Source organism: Ctenopharyngodon idella, chromosome 13, assembly GCF_019924925.1.
Source record: "Ctenopharyngodon idella isolate HZGC_01 chromosome 13, HZGC01, whole genome shotgun sequence".
NCBI classification, from domain to species: Eukaryota; Metazoa; Chordata; class Actinopteri; order Cypriniformes; family Xenocyprididae; genus Ctenopharyngodon; species Ctenopharyngodon idella.
The window spans coordinates 20835294-20852830 of NC_067232.1; the positions used below are offsets into that span (position 1 = coordinate 20835294).

At 37.6% G+C, this 17537-nt stretch overlaps 1 protein-coding gene across 9 annotated transcripts in view; it reads left to right on the forward strand.

The window, feature by feature from the left end:
* The window catches only part of thada (THADA armadillo repeat containing), a 109596-nt gene that overhangs the window by 33684 nt on the left and 58375 nt on the right, over window positions 1–17537 (forward strand). For 8 of the 9 annotated variants that reach the window (XR_007933163.1, XM_051916611.1, XM_051916612.1 and 5 more), the window contains 3 exons: window positions 1726–1848; window positions 1942–2064; window positions 5243–5334. Coding sequence is in view for 8 of the 9 variants with exons in the window: in XM_051916611.1 (XP_051772571.1) it covers window positions 1726–1848; window positions 1942–2064; window positions 5243–5334 (338 nt within the window). In the remaining variant the exon portion in view is untranslated. Of the gene's footprint in view, window positions 1–1725; window positions 1849–1941; window positions 2065–5242; window positions 5335–7416; window positions 8155–17537 lie in introns of those variants that run through there. The other variant, XM_051916619.1, reaches the window with a different exon arrangement.

Genomic DNA, 17537 nt, shown 5'->3' on the forward strand with positions numbered 1-17537 from the left:
AAAACCCGTCGCTTTGCTTCAGAAGCCATGTGGATTACTTTTATGATGGATGGATGCCGTTTTTTGGGCTTTAAAATCTCGAGCACCATTCACTACCTTTATAAAGCTTGAGCCAGAATATTTTTTTTTTTTTTATATAACTCTGATTGTGTTTTGTCTGAAAGAAAATAGTCATATACACCTAGGTTGGCTTGAGGTTGAGGAAATCATGGGATAATTTTCATTTTTGGGCAAACTATCCCTTTAATGTAATGATCATCATTATGTCAAATAAACTAGAAAAAAATATGTTTGCAACTTAAAGGTTAAATCACTAAATTAATTTTTTTTTTTTTACTTGAAATCATGCATTTATTTAAAGGTAGGATAGGCATGAACACTTTTTGTTATACTGATTGAAAGTCTCTTCACATCCTGATAGCAATCAAAAACAGACGTGGTCTAAATATTAAAAAACGTACATTTATCTTCTGTGGAAGTCTCAGGGCCAAAAAAATGTTCATCCGATCATTGCATTCAGATACAATGTCCTTCCTGCCTGTCAACATATGTATTTCCATACCTCCATGCACCCTGCTCGTGCAGACATCACACATCGTCAGCACGTTCCATACGACAGACAGTCAACGAGCGCCACAAACAAACAGCAGCCACCTTTTTTACAGTTACTCCTAAAATAAAACAATGAGCTTATGCTGCATTCTCGCCATGCCCTAACCGTAAATACATTCTACCTGGAGCTGTTCACGTCCTCAGACTTTGATTTGGGACACTTTTACCTACAGTCTGAGTGTAGCCTAACATTTACTACCAGCGTGTATGAAGTTGTAGATGTATAGCACTCTCAAAACATTTGTTCTTTCACAAATATGCAATAATCTGACAATTTCCACCACCAGGAATTAGTTTCATTAGTATTATCTGAACATCTGTGGATCGGTAATTGATTCCATATAGTTTTTATGATGGAGATCGTCCCCAGTGGACAGTCCTCTGAAAGGTCAGAATAGCTAAATACTGAAGTCAAGGAAAAATGGGGTTTGGATCTGAAATGCAAGACAATGAGAGGGTTTTAGGGAAGAATAAGACAGGGAGAGGATGGATAAACTCAACACCTTGGCATGAGCGCACATTCCTGCGGTGTGTCCCGGAAAAGGTGGTCTTGCACGATGAGTTCACACCCTTTGGCACAGGGACAAAAGAACTCCAGAGACTGTCTTCGGTTACATATTGTGAGTCATTTTTCCACTGTCATGCTGTCATTCACTGTCCCTGTCTCACAGGAATGTGCTGTCTTAAATACAGCTTAAAGGACAGTTTATCCAAAAATCTTTACCCGCCCTCATCATTCTAAACCATGTCAAAATGTGAGAACTTGCCTGTTAATCTTCCATTGTAAAGCCCAAAGTATACTTTTAATGTCCGCGTTCGGCGACTATCCGTGCATTGTCTGTGTGTAATTTTCATTAGGAGGATCCACGGATGTCCGCACGCGCTGTCTGCATGCAATTCAATTTGTACAACAGCACATGTGCGTATGACTCGAGTGCTTGAAAACGGTCCACTGGATAGTGATCATGCATCAAATGCATCTTTCTGCCTTGGCCCAAGGAGTATACTTTGAAAGGCCCGTGCGCTAAACTGTGCGTGAGACGGAACAGAATGTGGAAAATTAAGTATTCCCGGGCCTTAAGTGATAAATGTAATAAAACTGTCTCTGTGTAGGCCCTGCTGTCTTCTGAGCCTAAATCATCCAGCTGTGGACTCCTGAAGATGACCATGAGATCTCTGACGGCATTGGCCATGCCGTCTAATGATGGAGCTACTGAAAGCAGCACTGTGCCACAGGTGGACACACACACAAAAACACACTTTATTTTTGAGGAAACTATGAATAGGATCAGGCATGTTTAATGGGTCATTGTTTTTATGCACATACAGGTCCATGCTCTGAACATCCTGAGGGCTTTGTATCGAGATACACGTCTGGGGGAGAACATTGTGCCGTTTGTGTCAGAGGGCATGCAAGCTGCTATCCTAGGTTTCACTTCTCCTGTGTGGGCCGTGAGTGTATAATAATCCCTTTTTCTGATTTCTGTACTTCTTTCCTGTCTATGTCAGTTCCTTCACTAACAAAAAAGAAGTACCATGTTTTTTGGACATAGTTAATACAATTCTACTTTTTGAAGTGTCATGTAAATAACATGGTTTGTGCATATGATAATAATTCTGTACCGCTATGTACAGTACTGTGCAAAAGTCTTAGGCACATTAGTATTTTCACCAAAAAAAGAGAGGAAAAAAAGTGGTTTTAAGCCAGTTATTTATATATTTTGCTGTAGTTTGTCAGTATCAGTTTACATTTCCAAACATTCCTTTTGCCATAAATTGTAATAATCCAGTGAGATTTTGCTCCACATGGAGATCTGATCTTACCATCATCTGGGATTACATGAAGAAACAGGAAAAAAAACTAAATCCAGAAAAACTGGTAGCTTTGGAGGTAGGTTTCTTTAAAGGCCTGCCGAAGTGTTTTGGAACACGCAGCATTATTCAATATGTTGACGTAATTTCAACTGAAACAGGAAGACAGGGCGATATATCGAACAGCACTGCCCCTTTTTTTAAAATAGCCAATAGTATTTCGTTTATATCACAGCTCGGCCAGAGCCGTTAAACAGTAAAAGTTTCCTTTTAATATCTAACCGTTTATCCTCCTAATCTCCTTTATATCACTTTAAAATATAGCATTCTGTGCAGAATTTAAATGGGTCCGATACCTTTCGTGGTCTGAGCCGACTCGCGGATATGATCCGCTCTGTGCTCTCGTGTCCCTGGGCCATAGCAGACTGTGCTCGCGCTGCGGCGGTTTACGTTATACTAACACGAAAACGGACTTCATTCGCGTCAATGGAAAGCATATTTACACTGTCTGAATCGTTCCCTATCCCCTATATAGTGCACTATGTGCACTTTATCATGTAGAAACTAGTAAATGTGTGAACAAATGACCGATTTCAGCCGCAGCTTCAGTGTCTGTTGATAGTGTAGGAGGGGGTGGGACTTCAGATTCTAGAGAGCATTTGATTGGACAGAAGATTTGATGAGAAGCTGAAGTGCGATGTGATGTCATGAAAATCCATGATCCATTTTAGCGGAAGTGAGAGACTGTAAGTTTTGAATTCTTATATCTCCTAAATGCGAATTTTGTCATTGTTTTGGAACACACCAGCTTATTCATAACATTAAGGCTAACATATTCATACTGAAAGCTAAAAAACTTAAATTTTGATTTCAAAAGCATCTTGGAGACATTGCCACAGTTCTTCTGGATTTAGTCTGTCTGAGCTTTTTCTGTTTCTTCATGTAATCAAAGATGATGGTGGGATCAGATCTCCGTGTGGAGCATACCGGCTGTTGTCAGACTCATTGTGCATACAAAAATCTCACTGAATTATTACAATTAATGGCAAAAGTAATGTTTGAAAGTGTAAACTGATATTTCCCACTGACACACTACAGCAAAAGATATAAATAACTGGCTTCAAACCAGTGTTTTTTTTGGTTTTTTTGGTGAAAATACCAACGTGCCTAAGACTTTTGCACAATACTGTATATAATAAAAAAGTTAAAAAGCCTGAGTGTCATTTGTGTGCAGATGCCACATGGTTTGATATTTTGTACCTAATGCAATGACATTCAAAAATTTCTAAGTTTATATTAAGGTATATATTTCTCTTTCCAGTGTCTCTTGTCTCTTCTGCCTTTCTCACACTCATTTGTTCACTGTTCCTCACGTACACCACCCTGTCAGATCATAGCTGTTGCTGAGACACTGACAGGTTAATAATTAAATTGAATGAGAACACAGGGGACAGGGGCAGTATGTGCGGTCACACACACAGCTGTGCGGTGGTCCTGGCCAGTTGCCCTGGATTGCTTGCTTTGATCACCTCCACATGGGCGACATGGCTCCTACAGGTCATGATGGCGACAACTCCAGGTCACATTCCTGTGCTCTCCTCCCTCATACCTGTCTATCTGCCTTTACGTCTCTTTCATACATCTCTCCTCACTTCATTTTCTTATCAGTTCATTCCTTTTGAGTCCTTTTTCCCTCCCACTCATTCCATATACACTCAGGATGTCAAAAGATCTGCTACTGTTGCCGTTTTCTATCTTTATGGCAGAGCTCAAGACAGCAGGCTTTACTGTGTAGAGTACAGTAAGCCTAATCCTTCCCACAATGCAGCAGTCAGACACCGAGAACACACACAGTTTTCTTGTAGTCTGTGAGGAATGTTTCTTAAGCTGACATAAAAATGTGATCAAAGTTATGAGCTGGTAACACTTCGAACATGAAGTTTGGTGTGTCCAGCATTACTTTGGCCACATAAGATTTTGATTTGAAGGCCTTTTACTGTTCTTGGAACTCAAGATGTCATCAGACTCTGCAAATCTGGCGGCTTAAGTTAAGTTGCTCCTATGACTGCGTGACGTGGGCTTTGTTTCTCTTGTACTCCCTTGAGCTGCAAGACCAATTTTTGCATTGTAATCGTCTCGAGGGCCATCATCATGTGCTCTGACTCACTACTCTCTCATGTCAAAGAGGTCATATCATATTTTTTTAATTAAATTTTCCCCCAGCTACATTTAAATGAATAGTTCACTCAAAAATGAAAATTCTGTCATCATTTCCTCACCCTTGTGTTGTTCCAAAGCTATGTGTGGAACACAGAAAAAGATAATTGAAGGACTTTGGAAACCAAACAACATTGGAGCTCATTGACTTCCATTGTTTGAACACAACAAACAGCAACACTAAGATATTTCTCAAAATAAATTATTTTATGTGCCACAGAAAACAACATAAGGATGTGTAAATGACATCAGAAATTCATATTTTTGGGTGAACCTTTACTTTAAAAGTGTTTTTGCATCAAAAACTGTCAATGTAGTATATTCCACAACTTTTTTTAATAAAAAAAAAAAAAAAAAAAAAATGCCTGAACAGTGATAAATGTGACCGCACCTTAATAACTATACTTTACTCTAAATGATGAGATTGTGGCAGACAAATAAGTCATTGCATAGACCTTAGGAAAAACTGGCTGTAGATGTCAATGAGCACCACATTTTTAAGATTTCAAGCACCAAATTCTTAGTCAAAGATCAAATGATAAATATACATGGAAGGAAAGTTTGCTCTGACATCAGTTTCTCCATCCTGTCCACTTTCTAGGTGAGGAACTCCTCAACTCTCCTGTTCAGCACTCTGATTACTCGGATATTCGGGGTGAAGAAAGGAAAAGATGAGCACTCCAAAAAGAACAGGTGTGACTTCAGTTGTTTTATACACCACTCATAACTACTAGAGATGCACGATACTACATTTCTCCACTGATACCGATAGCCAATTATTCAGAGTGATATCTGCCAATACCGATAGTTTGGGGGTTCTGCCTTTTATACCACCTTGTTAATTAATGATAATTTCATTAGAATTCTTAATTAATCATTATATTTTTAATTATTATATTTTGAAAGAAATACAAATAAAAACTTTATTCTCTCCATTTCTTCAACTTGTTTCAGAGTAACTGGTATCAGTTATAAACAAACACATTACTCAAATTAATATTAACACACATTAACTAAATTCTGAAGATTAAATTCATATTTCTTAACTTTCTGAATGTTATCAATTCATATAATTTCTATTAATATTGATCATCAAACTGGTTTCTTAGCATTTCTTAGCAAATTCAGTGCGCTTTCCTGCCCTCTTTTGATTGAGAGGATATATCGGCTCTGACTATCGGCTGTTTTTAAACTACTGGCCGATAGCCGATAGTGTGAAAATTTGCTTTTATCGGCCGATACCGATTTATTAGCCAATTTATCTGTGCATCTCTAGTAACTACAATATAAAAAGTTGAGAAAATTCAAAACTTTTTCAGGTCTTTTTTGAGTTTACTCAACTTACAGTATGGAACAATGAGTATCAATTTAACAATTAAATTTGGTATGTGCTTTCAGTGAACATAATAAAATGTTTCATGATTCATAATTTATGCTTGTGGATCCAAGTTTAATAAGCTATCATTTTGAATTTAAAAAGATTATTATGGAAAATGAGCATTAATATTGCACATTAGTAATGTAAAACATTCTCTTTTTTTTTTTTTTTTTTTTTTTGGCAGACCTTTCCACTGAACATTTAAAGTTCGCTCAGCTTGTGTATCAATTAGTTGCACAAACTCAGAATGTCATAGTTGCCTTTCTGCACCAAAACCAGTGTGCAGAACTTCACCAATAGGGTACACTAATCATCCTAATCATCACCATGACTTGAAACAAAACACTTTTTTTAACACTAATCAGAGCTAAAACATCTTAATTTTGAATAATAAATATTTTCTCATGTCCCCATGCTTTGACTAAAAACACAAATTATTCAAGTTTAAGGGATTATGGGTGATCAATGCTCAAACTGAACATGCTCACCAGCCTGTTAGTTTGACCCCTCTTTTTTTTTTTTTTTTTTTTTTTTTTGTATTGTCAACTTTTTCTACATTAAATAGTTCAGTCAACCTGTAAAATAGAGTTTGTCTGACAAAATGTAAGATGGATTTTTTTTTTTACACTATACCTGGCCTGTCATCCGTTACTCAGTACTTTACTGTCCCTACCAAAAGGACCTATTTGTCCTATTTACAAATGAGGAACAATGTAAAGACAGAACTTAGTTTCATCCTTCAAAACTGGCTGTAACATTGCAGAATGGAGCCAGGTGGTTGGAGTGGAAAAGTTGAAAAGAGAAATCTGTGACATCAACTGAAAAGGAAAGGCGTTTCAGAAGAAAAGCTAGTTATTACATTGTAATAAAATATTAAGACTTTTGATGCAAGGGTCCATTGGAATACATTGTTTTGATTTAAGTCTTGTCGCATTGTTCACTTATAGATCTTGTTGGTGAGCAACAGTTCTGTGTGACCCTGCTCTGTCAGGGGTTGTTCACTAGGGGTCACTGAAGTTCTATGCTTTTCACCTTCGAATCTTCCATTCCAGTCATTAATCTTTGTCGTATGTTGGCCTACAATGCATGGACACCTTCCAGCCCCTTAAATGTTCTGGATGTTCCTCCTAACTCCCTGTTGGCCTTTGTTTGTTTGTGTTCTGCCTCTATCCTCATCCCACGTTTATCCACCCTCGCAAAGACTTACTCTTTTGCTCACAGTTTCAACTCTTCCCTTTTGCTGATAACCTCAAACTCTTGACAGGCATTCGTGTTGACGCACAGGGGTTAACAAACTTCAACGCGTGTTTATCTTTTCCGTAGTAGAGGGAATGCTAACAACATCTTGCCTCAACACGCATGTTGACACACTTCTGGCACACATTCACACCCTCTAGATTGCTGCCGGGTTGACCGTGACCTCTGATCCCTGGCCACCACAGAACGGGGGGGTGGTGGGCCATGATGGGACCTCCTGCTGCGGAGACTGCTCTGCGTCAGCTCCCTAATCTCATCCAAACCAGTGGAGCGTGAGCTGTTGCAAGAATGTCCTGATGCATTCTGGGATTGAAAGCAGAGAGGTCACGGATGGAGTAAGGAATGACTAAACGGGAGTGGCACTGACCTCGTTGAAGAACAATAATGGCTCACTCATGAGATCATGGTTTGTTATGATTAATCGGTGTGCTGATTGGACTTAATTGGAAAATCGAGCAGGCCATAATGACACAACCCAGTGCATTGGAATACCTCACACTTCAAAGAGCCCATGTGGTCCCAGGTCAGCTGACCGTGGCATTTCAGTCTAAGATTACCAAAGGATTTTCTAAAGAGACGCTGAATCTTGAGAGGTCACTGAAACTCAGCAGAGCTTTGTCATAATTGTACTGAAATAACGCTGACTCTTCGGTCTGGCTCTGGCGCTCTGAACAGCCATAGTTAGGATCGTTTACTTCCAGGATAACTTGTCCAACAGCTCAATGTGTTTGTCTTTAGTTTTATGTGTTTTTTATGGCAGACATCTCAGTCCTTCGGGTCACTCAACTGTTGCTTAATGCTATTTTGTTTAATTTCTCTTCCTGTGTGCAAGTGTTTTTTTGTGAGTCTTGGGATTTGTACGCCGACATATACTTATTAAACATTTTGACAGGCTGTTCCCTGTTATGGCTTTTTGGGGACTTATTTACAATCTGCGTGTAAACTTTATAGGCTGTGTTCGCAATATCATACTATCATACTAATAATATTTCTGCAGTGTACTATATGTATACTGTGCAAAGTATGCAAATGATCTTTGTGTTAGCCCAGAAGATTTCCAAAATGCAAGGTGTGTCCCATCTTGCATACTTCTGTACTATTCTGCACTATTTTGTGCATTAGTAGTGCACTGAAAATGTAGCGTCTTAAAAAAAAAGGCCAGTGGTTAAAAAAATGGCAAGTGTTGTATTTAAAAGAAGCTACACTCTAAAAAAATCCTGGGTTGTTTCAACCCATGTTTGGGTCAAATATGGACAAACCCAACTATTGGTTTAAATTTTTAAACTAAAACAGTTGGGTTTGTCCATATTTGACCTAAACCTGGGTTGAAACAACCCAGCATTTTTTAGAGTGTACTCACCCTCATGTCGTTCCAAACCTGAAAGACCTTCGTTCATCTTTAGAACACAAATTAAGATACTTTTAATGAAATGCAAGGGTTTCTGAACCACACATAGGCAGAAACTTTATTGCACCTTTGAGGTCCAGAAAGGTATTAAAGACATTGTTAAAATATTCCACGTGACTACAGTGGTTCAACCTTAATGTTATGAAGCGACAAGAATACTTTTTGTGCGCAAAAACAAAACAAAAGTAACAATTTTTATTTAATTTTTCTCTTCCCTGTCAGTTTCCTACGCTGTTGACTTAGTGAATGTAATGCAGCGCTTCTGTTCACGTCCGAATGCCGGCTCAAGTATTGGCTGACGCTGTGCACGTGAGCAGCATGACATATGCGCAAAAACATTGTTTTATTTTTGTGCGCTACGCTGTTGATGTTTACTAAATCAGTAGCATAAGGAGACTGACATAGAAGAGAAGAAATTGTTGAATAAAATCATTATTTTTGTTTTGTTTTTGCTCACAAAAAGTATGCTCATCGCTTCATAACATTAAGGTTGAACCACTGTAGTCACATGGACTATTTTAACAATGTCTTTACTACCTTTCTGGACCTCAAAAGGTGCAATGATGTTGCTGCCAATGTGTGGTTCAGTAATTAATGACAGAAAATTCATTTTTGGATGAACTTAACCTTTAAGTGACCAGTGTAAGGTACTTAACACTACCATTCAAGCGTTTGGAAAAAAAAAAAAAAAAAGTGTACATATATATATATATATATATATATATATATATATATATATATATATATATATATATATATATATATATATATATATATAATTATTTTACTGGCACCAAACATTTGAACAGTAGTGTAATTTGGAACACAGCTACTTTATACATCAGAATATAATGTGTGCAGTACTGCATCTCATAGTGCATTGCCTTCGACTTGACTTTCCATGTAATATCAGACGTCATTTTTAGCATATGTATTGACTCCCCTTTTGGCATTTTGATCAAATAATAACTGAAAACTGGACAAAATGGGCCATAACTAGTCGGCACTTACTGAAACATGCATGATGTTTTTACGCAACATATTAAACAACACAACATAATGAGGTCATGCTACATGGTTTTCACTGCTGTTTGAGATGTTTAGCATTGCATAAACTTTTCAGGTTCACAAGCATTTCTTAAAAAAATAGAAGGCAGTGCACAATAAGTAAAAACTCATTCCATTTTGAAAATAGACATAGGAAGGTAAAAAAAAAAAATGACTGTGACCTTTCAAACTTAATCATGTGCAAATAAAATTATACATGAAATCAGACTTTTGAATGCCTAAATCATTAAGAGTTGTACAGTCTTTAATTTGTTTATCGAATCAGAATTTTAGTAGCAATGCATTAATATAAATGGTGTTTGAATATTTTTCTTGGACTGATTTATCGTTCAAACATATGTTTGACATTAGCTTTCATGTTTCACGTAACTATAAAAAATTGTTCTGCTTCTTACCATTATAACAAGGATTTTGGTCAAAACAAAGCACACAGAGTAATGTTTCCATTGGTCTATTTGGACTAGATCAAAGGAGTCAAATCACAGTTTGAAAAATGAATGATACACATCTTAGTTAAACATTGAAATGAAACAAAACGAAAGTCTCAAACCATTATATAAAAAACCTATTTTGATAAGTAATGACTTCACTGGTGTGCAAGTTTGTAAACTAGACCAACAAAGTTGCTAGCCTCTGATATCATCATCATCTCGCCTACGTAATTTCGTTTAAACTCTTTAAACATTTACATCTGTCTTAGTAATTCGTTTCAGTACTTTCACAAAAAAAAAAAAAAAAAAAGCATACTTTTGTTTATTTGTATTTGCTTGGTCTCTTCAGATTATGATCAGAGATGTTTGCTTGTTCCTTAAGACCTTCATTGGTTGACCTCAGTCAGTTAGTGCACAATAGAGAAAAAGTTTGTTTCCTGTGTTCATGATGTTCTGAATGTTACATTACATAAACAAATTAGCTGAAGAAATACTGCATTGTAGTGTTGTGTGTGTGTGTGTGTGTGTGTGTGTGTGTGTGTGTGTGTGTGTGTGTGTGTGTGTGTGTGTGTGTGTGTGTCTGGTTGGCGTTTGTGGTTATGGCCCTATGCAACACACTCAAGTGCGTTACACTTAATCTGCTAACTTATATCAGTTTACATTTGTGAATTTAAGTAATGACAAACGAAGAGCGGTTAAAGATGGTTTAAGGTTGACAGGCTGCATTTATGGACATCTTGGAAGTGTTTTGTCAGGAAGACACTGATCCATACTGAAAAAATGCAGGGTTGTGTTGAGCTTAACTGTAACCACATTTGCCCACATTAGAGCTCATTAGTGTGTGTGTGTGTGTCACTAGCATGCAGCATGTGGCCGTGTGGCAGACGTAGATGACCCACCTTGTTACCATGACAGTGCCCTGGCCTAAGTTCAGACCAGACCGTGTGCATTAGCGGTTGAAACAGGATGTGGTGTGTTTGTGTGTGTGTTGATTTTGCATAGCCGAAGTCACAGCATATGTGTTTGAAAAATTGGCTCTTGAGCTAAAGTTAGCCCTGTATGGGCTGTTTCAGTTAGACATGAATAGGAAGAAAAAAAAAAAACTTTTTTTATTGGAAGGCCTATCCTAAACACAGAGGCTTAGCTAAATAAAGATACGTTTATGTGTGTCACACACGCATACACTTTCGCTGTCTGTCTTGCCCTCTTTTAATACATACACATTTGTCTCGAGTGAGATTCCCAGGGTTTATTCCAGCCACACTGCTTTCTAAGGAATAAACAAACAGGGATTGTGAGCCTTGTGTCCCTGCAGCGCTCCATCAGAGGCTGAGCTAATGAGCGCTTTATAGAGCTGTAAAGAGCTCAGACTTTAGGAAGTGGTTTACAAACCAGAGCTTTAAAGGTTGCAGTCTCTCTCTCTCTCTTCTCTCCATGTCACTTAGGCTCTGTTCCAAAATCTAGATTGCTGCCTACGTAGGCAGCACACTCCTGACACCAAGGGTGTCCCAAAAGGAAATACCCGCCTTTGGCAGAATTGCATTTATCCATAGCAGAAGAAATGATCCCATAATGCACGTGTCAGTTACACGGCCCGCAAAAAATTTAAAGCAGCAGTCCGTAACTTTTGTCAATCTAGCGGTTGCTAAACTGCATGCGTCTTGCGGAAGAACATTGTAGCCGGAGCTACTTCTCTCTGTTTATTTCTATGACGATTCACGAAGGTACTGTGCTACTCCGCAGTGGTAAGACCCGAATCTGTCTAAAATAATCTGAATATAAACACTTCTTATATCCTGAATCACTACAGTACACCTATAACAAAAACTCACGGTTTCGAAAATGGATTCATGATGTATTTGCTCATTATGTAATTTTTTGTAAATTTTGAACAGCAAAGTTACAGACAGCAGCTTTAAAGGTGCTGTATGCGATTTCTTAAAATTTATTGTTGAACAATGTTGATATTTGAAATCAACCCAAACAAACCCATCCCTCTCTTCATTGCCTCGCCTCCAAAACTCACACCATAATCACCCTGCTCTGAGTTGGTCTCGAACACCGACCAAATCGCTACTGGCTTGCGAGGCGAATGCACTACCAATGACGCTAAACACTGCTTTCTCTAGCGATCGTCAGTGTGCAGTAGTTTAACTGCAAAACTCTCACTGTTACACACGCAATGCGAGTGGATGTCTGTTTATCACAGCTGACGCGCAACAAAATGCTTCACGTAAAATAAAGCGCAGTTGATGAATAAACGACAAAGAAGCACCAAAAATGAACGTACAGTACACACGAGTAAATACGTAAACAAGTGTTCGTTGTTAGTCGCCAACAGCACAGCAGCTCCAGACAATCAAAACCCAGTATTACTTACATAAGAAGGAATCAAAGCAGCCTTCGTGTCTGTTTTCAGGCCTTCCCACTTAGCTCTCTCCAGTGCTGGAAAGCTTTTCTAATATAAATGTGGGTCCTAAAGCGCTTGCCCAGTCATAAACCTTCATTCCAGTGATATTCTTTTGAGCTCTTTTGTATTGTGTCCCATCTCTCGTTCTGCAGGTGTTTTTTTTTTTTTTTCCCCAAATCTCCCTCTTGCTCGTTCTGTCTCCTCAACCGTCATACGCCCCCTAATGCTGATTGGTTAGACGTTTGTTGTTGGTATCGGCCCAACTAACTTTCAAACAGTGTAGTTGAAAAAATGGATACCCCACCTTTAAATAATTACAACATTGAGACACAGGTAGTGCTGTCACGCTTCATTCAACTCGCTAATTTTATCCGAGAATACGGCGATAACTGTAAACAATGTAAATGCTATCTGACTTTAAATGTGGCTAGCACAATGGCTAAAAAAAGAAAAGTGGACCACGAATGTCGACAATTCCAACCAAGATGGGAAACAGAATATTTATTCTGTGAATACAAAGAAAAGCCAATGTGTCTCATAAATGTCAAGAGTCATTCATGGTTTTCAAAGAGTATAATATAAGAAGGCACAAGAATGAAACATCATCAGTTTTTCTGAAATCCAGGAGTTGTATTCAAGTAGTTTTGTTTAAATAACAGTTAGGCATTATGCATTGTCTTTTCAAAGTAAGATCTACCAAAATAAGCCAAATAACACAATTTCAGATACCACTTGTTGTCTATATACCATGTGGTATTTATATCTGTAATTTGTTGACTTTTTTTGATTTATCAAAATTACTTTCTGAAATTGAAAGTTGTTTTTAAAGTACTGTTTTATGCTACTGTTTTAAAGTATTGTTTTATGCAGTTATACTCGTCAGAGACCTTATTTCTTGTTTTGATAAAGATAAAAAAGTCTGCTGTGACACAAATGTTACAACTCAAAATTAAAACCTCATTGTTTTGATAAATGTGGTTTAATGAATTGAGTTTTTAATACTAATACACTAATACACAAAAAATCCTCTAAATATATGTCCGGCCCCTGATTTTATTCACAACCCTCAGCATGGCCCTTACTGAGTTTGGATTTGACACCCCTGCCATAATGCACTATGAAGATGTCATGATTTTCTTCTATAAACCCTATAACATGCATATGTAAATGAAGGCGTGTTCTTAACCACTCATGTCTCTGTCAATCACAAGAGTGATACTAATGTTGAGTAAGAACGTCCAACATTGTTCTGTCCCTGGATGTAGACAAACTACATGTCCAAAAACTGCATACCCTTCCAAAAGATCAAACTATTAGAAATGCATGGCTTTATTTTTAATGATGTGTCTGAGCGATTAAACAAGAACATTTTCATTTGTTCGTCTCATTTTGCAACAGATTCTTAGTTATTCTCAACTTCCCAGTTTTTCCAAATATCTTGTTATTGAAAGCTACTGCTGTGCCAAGTATTTTGTCCTCAATGGCAATCATTGTGGTTGCATTGATTCATTTTAATCTGACTTAAACATATTCAGCTCTATTACAGCACTAAAACATCATGTTTACTTGCATATCTGAAAGGGGTAACAGCCCTTGAAATGAAGTGTTTGTGACAGAGATTTTTTTTTTTTTTTTACAAATATTTAAACTTTTTTTTTTTTTTTTTTTTGATGCAACTTTGTAAGCTAACCTCCAGAAACATAATATAAAGATCTGAAAATACACTTTATGATCCCTCTAAACATTTAGTTTAGTCAAATTAAGACCAATGTAAGGGTGTGCTGTGTATTTCAATTATTTTTTAGGGTATTAGGGTATGATTATTAGCCTATGTGGGCACTAAACAGTAAGGTTTTGGAACAGTGGCCTAAAGTCCAAAGTATACTTTGGCTTTCCGCATTCCACTGTTCACGCACCATGATTTTCGTCATCTCGAGCGTTTGCAGCCCAATTTTTGTGACCGCACGAATGGTGTGTGTACAATAGCATATGTGGAAGATAAATGTTGAGACAGAAGTGTCCACTAAGGTGGCAATACGCACAGTTCTGATGTAATGTTCAGCAGTCAAAGAAGAGTGTGTAAAGAGTGATACAAAACCGTAAAAAAAAAAGCAGCATAACCTTAAGGTCATGTTTTTGCTTTGGTTCTTGTTCTAAAGTTTGCATGTGATCGCTGATCCGCTCACTGTTGCCAGCTAATTTTCAGGAGAAGTTGCTAGAGGCAGGTTGATTTGTTGTTAAAAGTTGCTAAATGATGTTGTAACATCATGTGATGACCTCATTACATAATGACGTAAAACCACATCATTATGTAGAATACACAATCTCTGTGTCCAAAATCAAATACTTCCCAAATGTTTTTGCCAAAAACAGTAGGCAAAAAGTACACTGATGTCTAGTACTACTACTGGTGAGATTATGAAGTGGACACTTTTACTATCCCAAGAGGTAACGAGAGAAGAGTTGTGAATGGAGGTGAAGCTACGCAAGTGACGCTGTAGGTCACATGACAACATGGCAGATGTAGTATGTCTGAATTTCATTCATACTATATAGAACATACTAGTCTTGTCACGGTACCAAAATTCCAGTAGTAGGTACCAATACCAGTAAAAATTTACGGTTCTTGGTACCAATTTCGGTACCACAGGAAAATCTGTTGGAATTATTTTTCTATTTTATTTAACTAGCCTATTTTTAAAAACATATTAAATATGATGGTAATCATACATATAAATATTTGGAGCATGTGTGTGTATGTTTGTGTGTGTATATATATACCTCAATGAAATAAATTTTGAAATATAAAAAAATAAATAGGCCGAAACAAATGCTCAAACATCCATTTTGAAACAGACGTGCTTGTTTATTTTAGCTATTCCTTCAGTGAAACGACACACTACAGCCTGTAAAACTATGAAATAAATATCAGTAAATAATGGTAACCTAAATAATAAGAAAGTGAAGTATTATTCTAAAAAACATTTGTTTTTTTATGTCCACACAAAGATGCGTCATATAGCCTGCCGCTATGTGCTTTGAGAGGGATGTGGGACACGAGCAGGAAAGAGAGCATCTCTTTTATAATATCTTCATGTTATCTCCTGATGTTACAAGCAACTGACACTTGTTGTATAAGGTCTGAAGAGCTAGTTTTATCTTCAGACATTTCAGGCTATGTTTGATTTTGCGCTGCCAGAGAAAGCGAAACTAAAAATCACCGGTGTGTGAAATGCGCTATACAAACAATCTTGACATGCCTTATCAAGTCTAATAAAAAGCACAAACTGTGTTAAATAGAAATTGATGTGCAAGCAAAAAGGTTTCTGTCCTACGGTGTTTTTTCTACTTTACCACAGTAAAGAATGCGAATATAATAGGCCTAATTAAAAGCGAACCAAAGGAAGAAACGTTTATAATCCCCTGCGTGAGTGAAGATTTGGGAAAAGAAACAGAGTCCATGATCAGTGGAATAACTAATGGAATATTGTTAAATTCTCTGCTAATCAGTTGACCAGATCGTGATTCGCAAAACAGAATACAAAGCCGACAAAGCTTAAATGTATGACGTAGCCTACCTCTCTCATTCGGGCATGAACCAAAATGTTTCCATGGCTGCGATGTCACATTTAGTTGCTAACCTATTAGCCTATTTCTTCTATAAACAAAGCTTTGTGCTTCACTCATGTCATATTCACGTAAATACTGGCACAGCCCTATCAGTGGGTACCGAATATACCCGGATACTCGGTACTCCCGGTACTACTGAAATGCTGGTATCGTCACATTTTCAAAATTTCAATACTGAAGTACCGGTACTTTTGACAACACTAGAACATACTTTTTTAACAGTCACAAAGTATGCTTCAGAGGAAATGTAGTACCTACTATACACCACTAACATGATTGCTGCTGTCTCTGTGCCTGACTATGGAGCTAGCTGAGCTGTCACTTCTGATGATGTCACTCACAATGCACATTTGCAGTCACGTAGCAGACCATGTGTTGTGACTGTTTGACAGAGTTGTGAGTAAAAATAATTTTTGTCACTTAGAGGGAAAATGTGTGCATTTTAGCATTTGTGTTGGCAACTTTTCAAAAGTTGCTAAATGTCACCAAATTTTAAAGTAGCTACATTTGTTGCTAGGTGCTTTTTGGAAAAAAAAAAAAAAAAAAAACAGAACAAAACAAAAAAATGTTGCTGGGGTTAGTCTGAATAGTTGCTAAATCTAGCAACAAAATTGCTAAGTTGGCATCACTGGATCCGCTACTTTTCTTTTATCCTTCTGAGCGAATGTCTTGAAAATGACACAACTCGGTGCTGCCTTCTGACATCTGGTGGAGTATAAAAATGCAATTGTACTGCTCATGTGTCGAAGGCATCCATCCGAGCTCATCTGCTGTTGTGTATACTGTAAAGCTGTGCAGACAAGACAGATTGAAAAGTGGAAATTGAAGAATACCCGAGCCTTAAAGGTGCAATCACATTTGAGGCAAAAAGGTCCAGTGTCTGTTGTCAATAGTGTAATGATGTACTGTATGAAGCACAGCTCACACAGAAGTCACTTTCAAATCCACATAACCAACTTGAATCCATTACAAAATCTGTGTGGGGAAATTCATCCAATTGCATGGATTCCTATGGAAAAGACTGGATTTCGCCCGTGAAAATTCACAGAACTTCAGTAAATGTGACCAAGTTGCTTGCTCATGCATCTCCAGTGAGAGCTAAACTTCTTGTTTATTCAAGCTATGCACACAAGATCTAACAGCTCGAAGTGTGCGAGGTTTGTGGCATTAAGTGTTTATTAGATATTCAAAGACTTGTTTGCCTTTCAGTTATTATACGGAACTGTAAAACACAGTAAACTAATGAAGACACAGAATGGGGGCTCCTGTACATCTGCGCTGTCAAATTGAAAGCTTCGATTGTGACATTTTTCA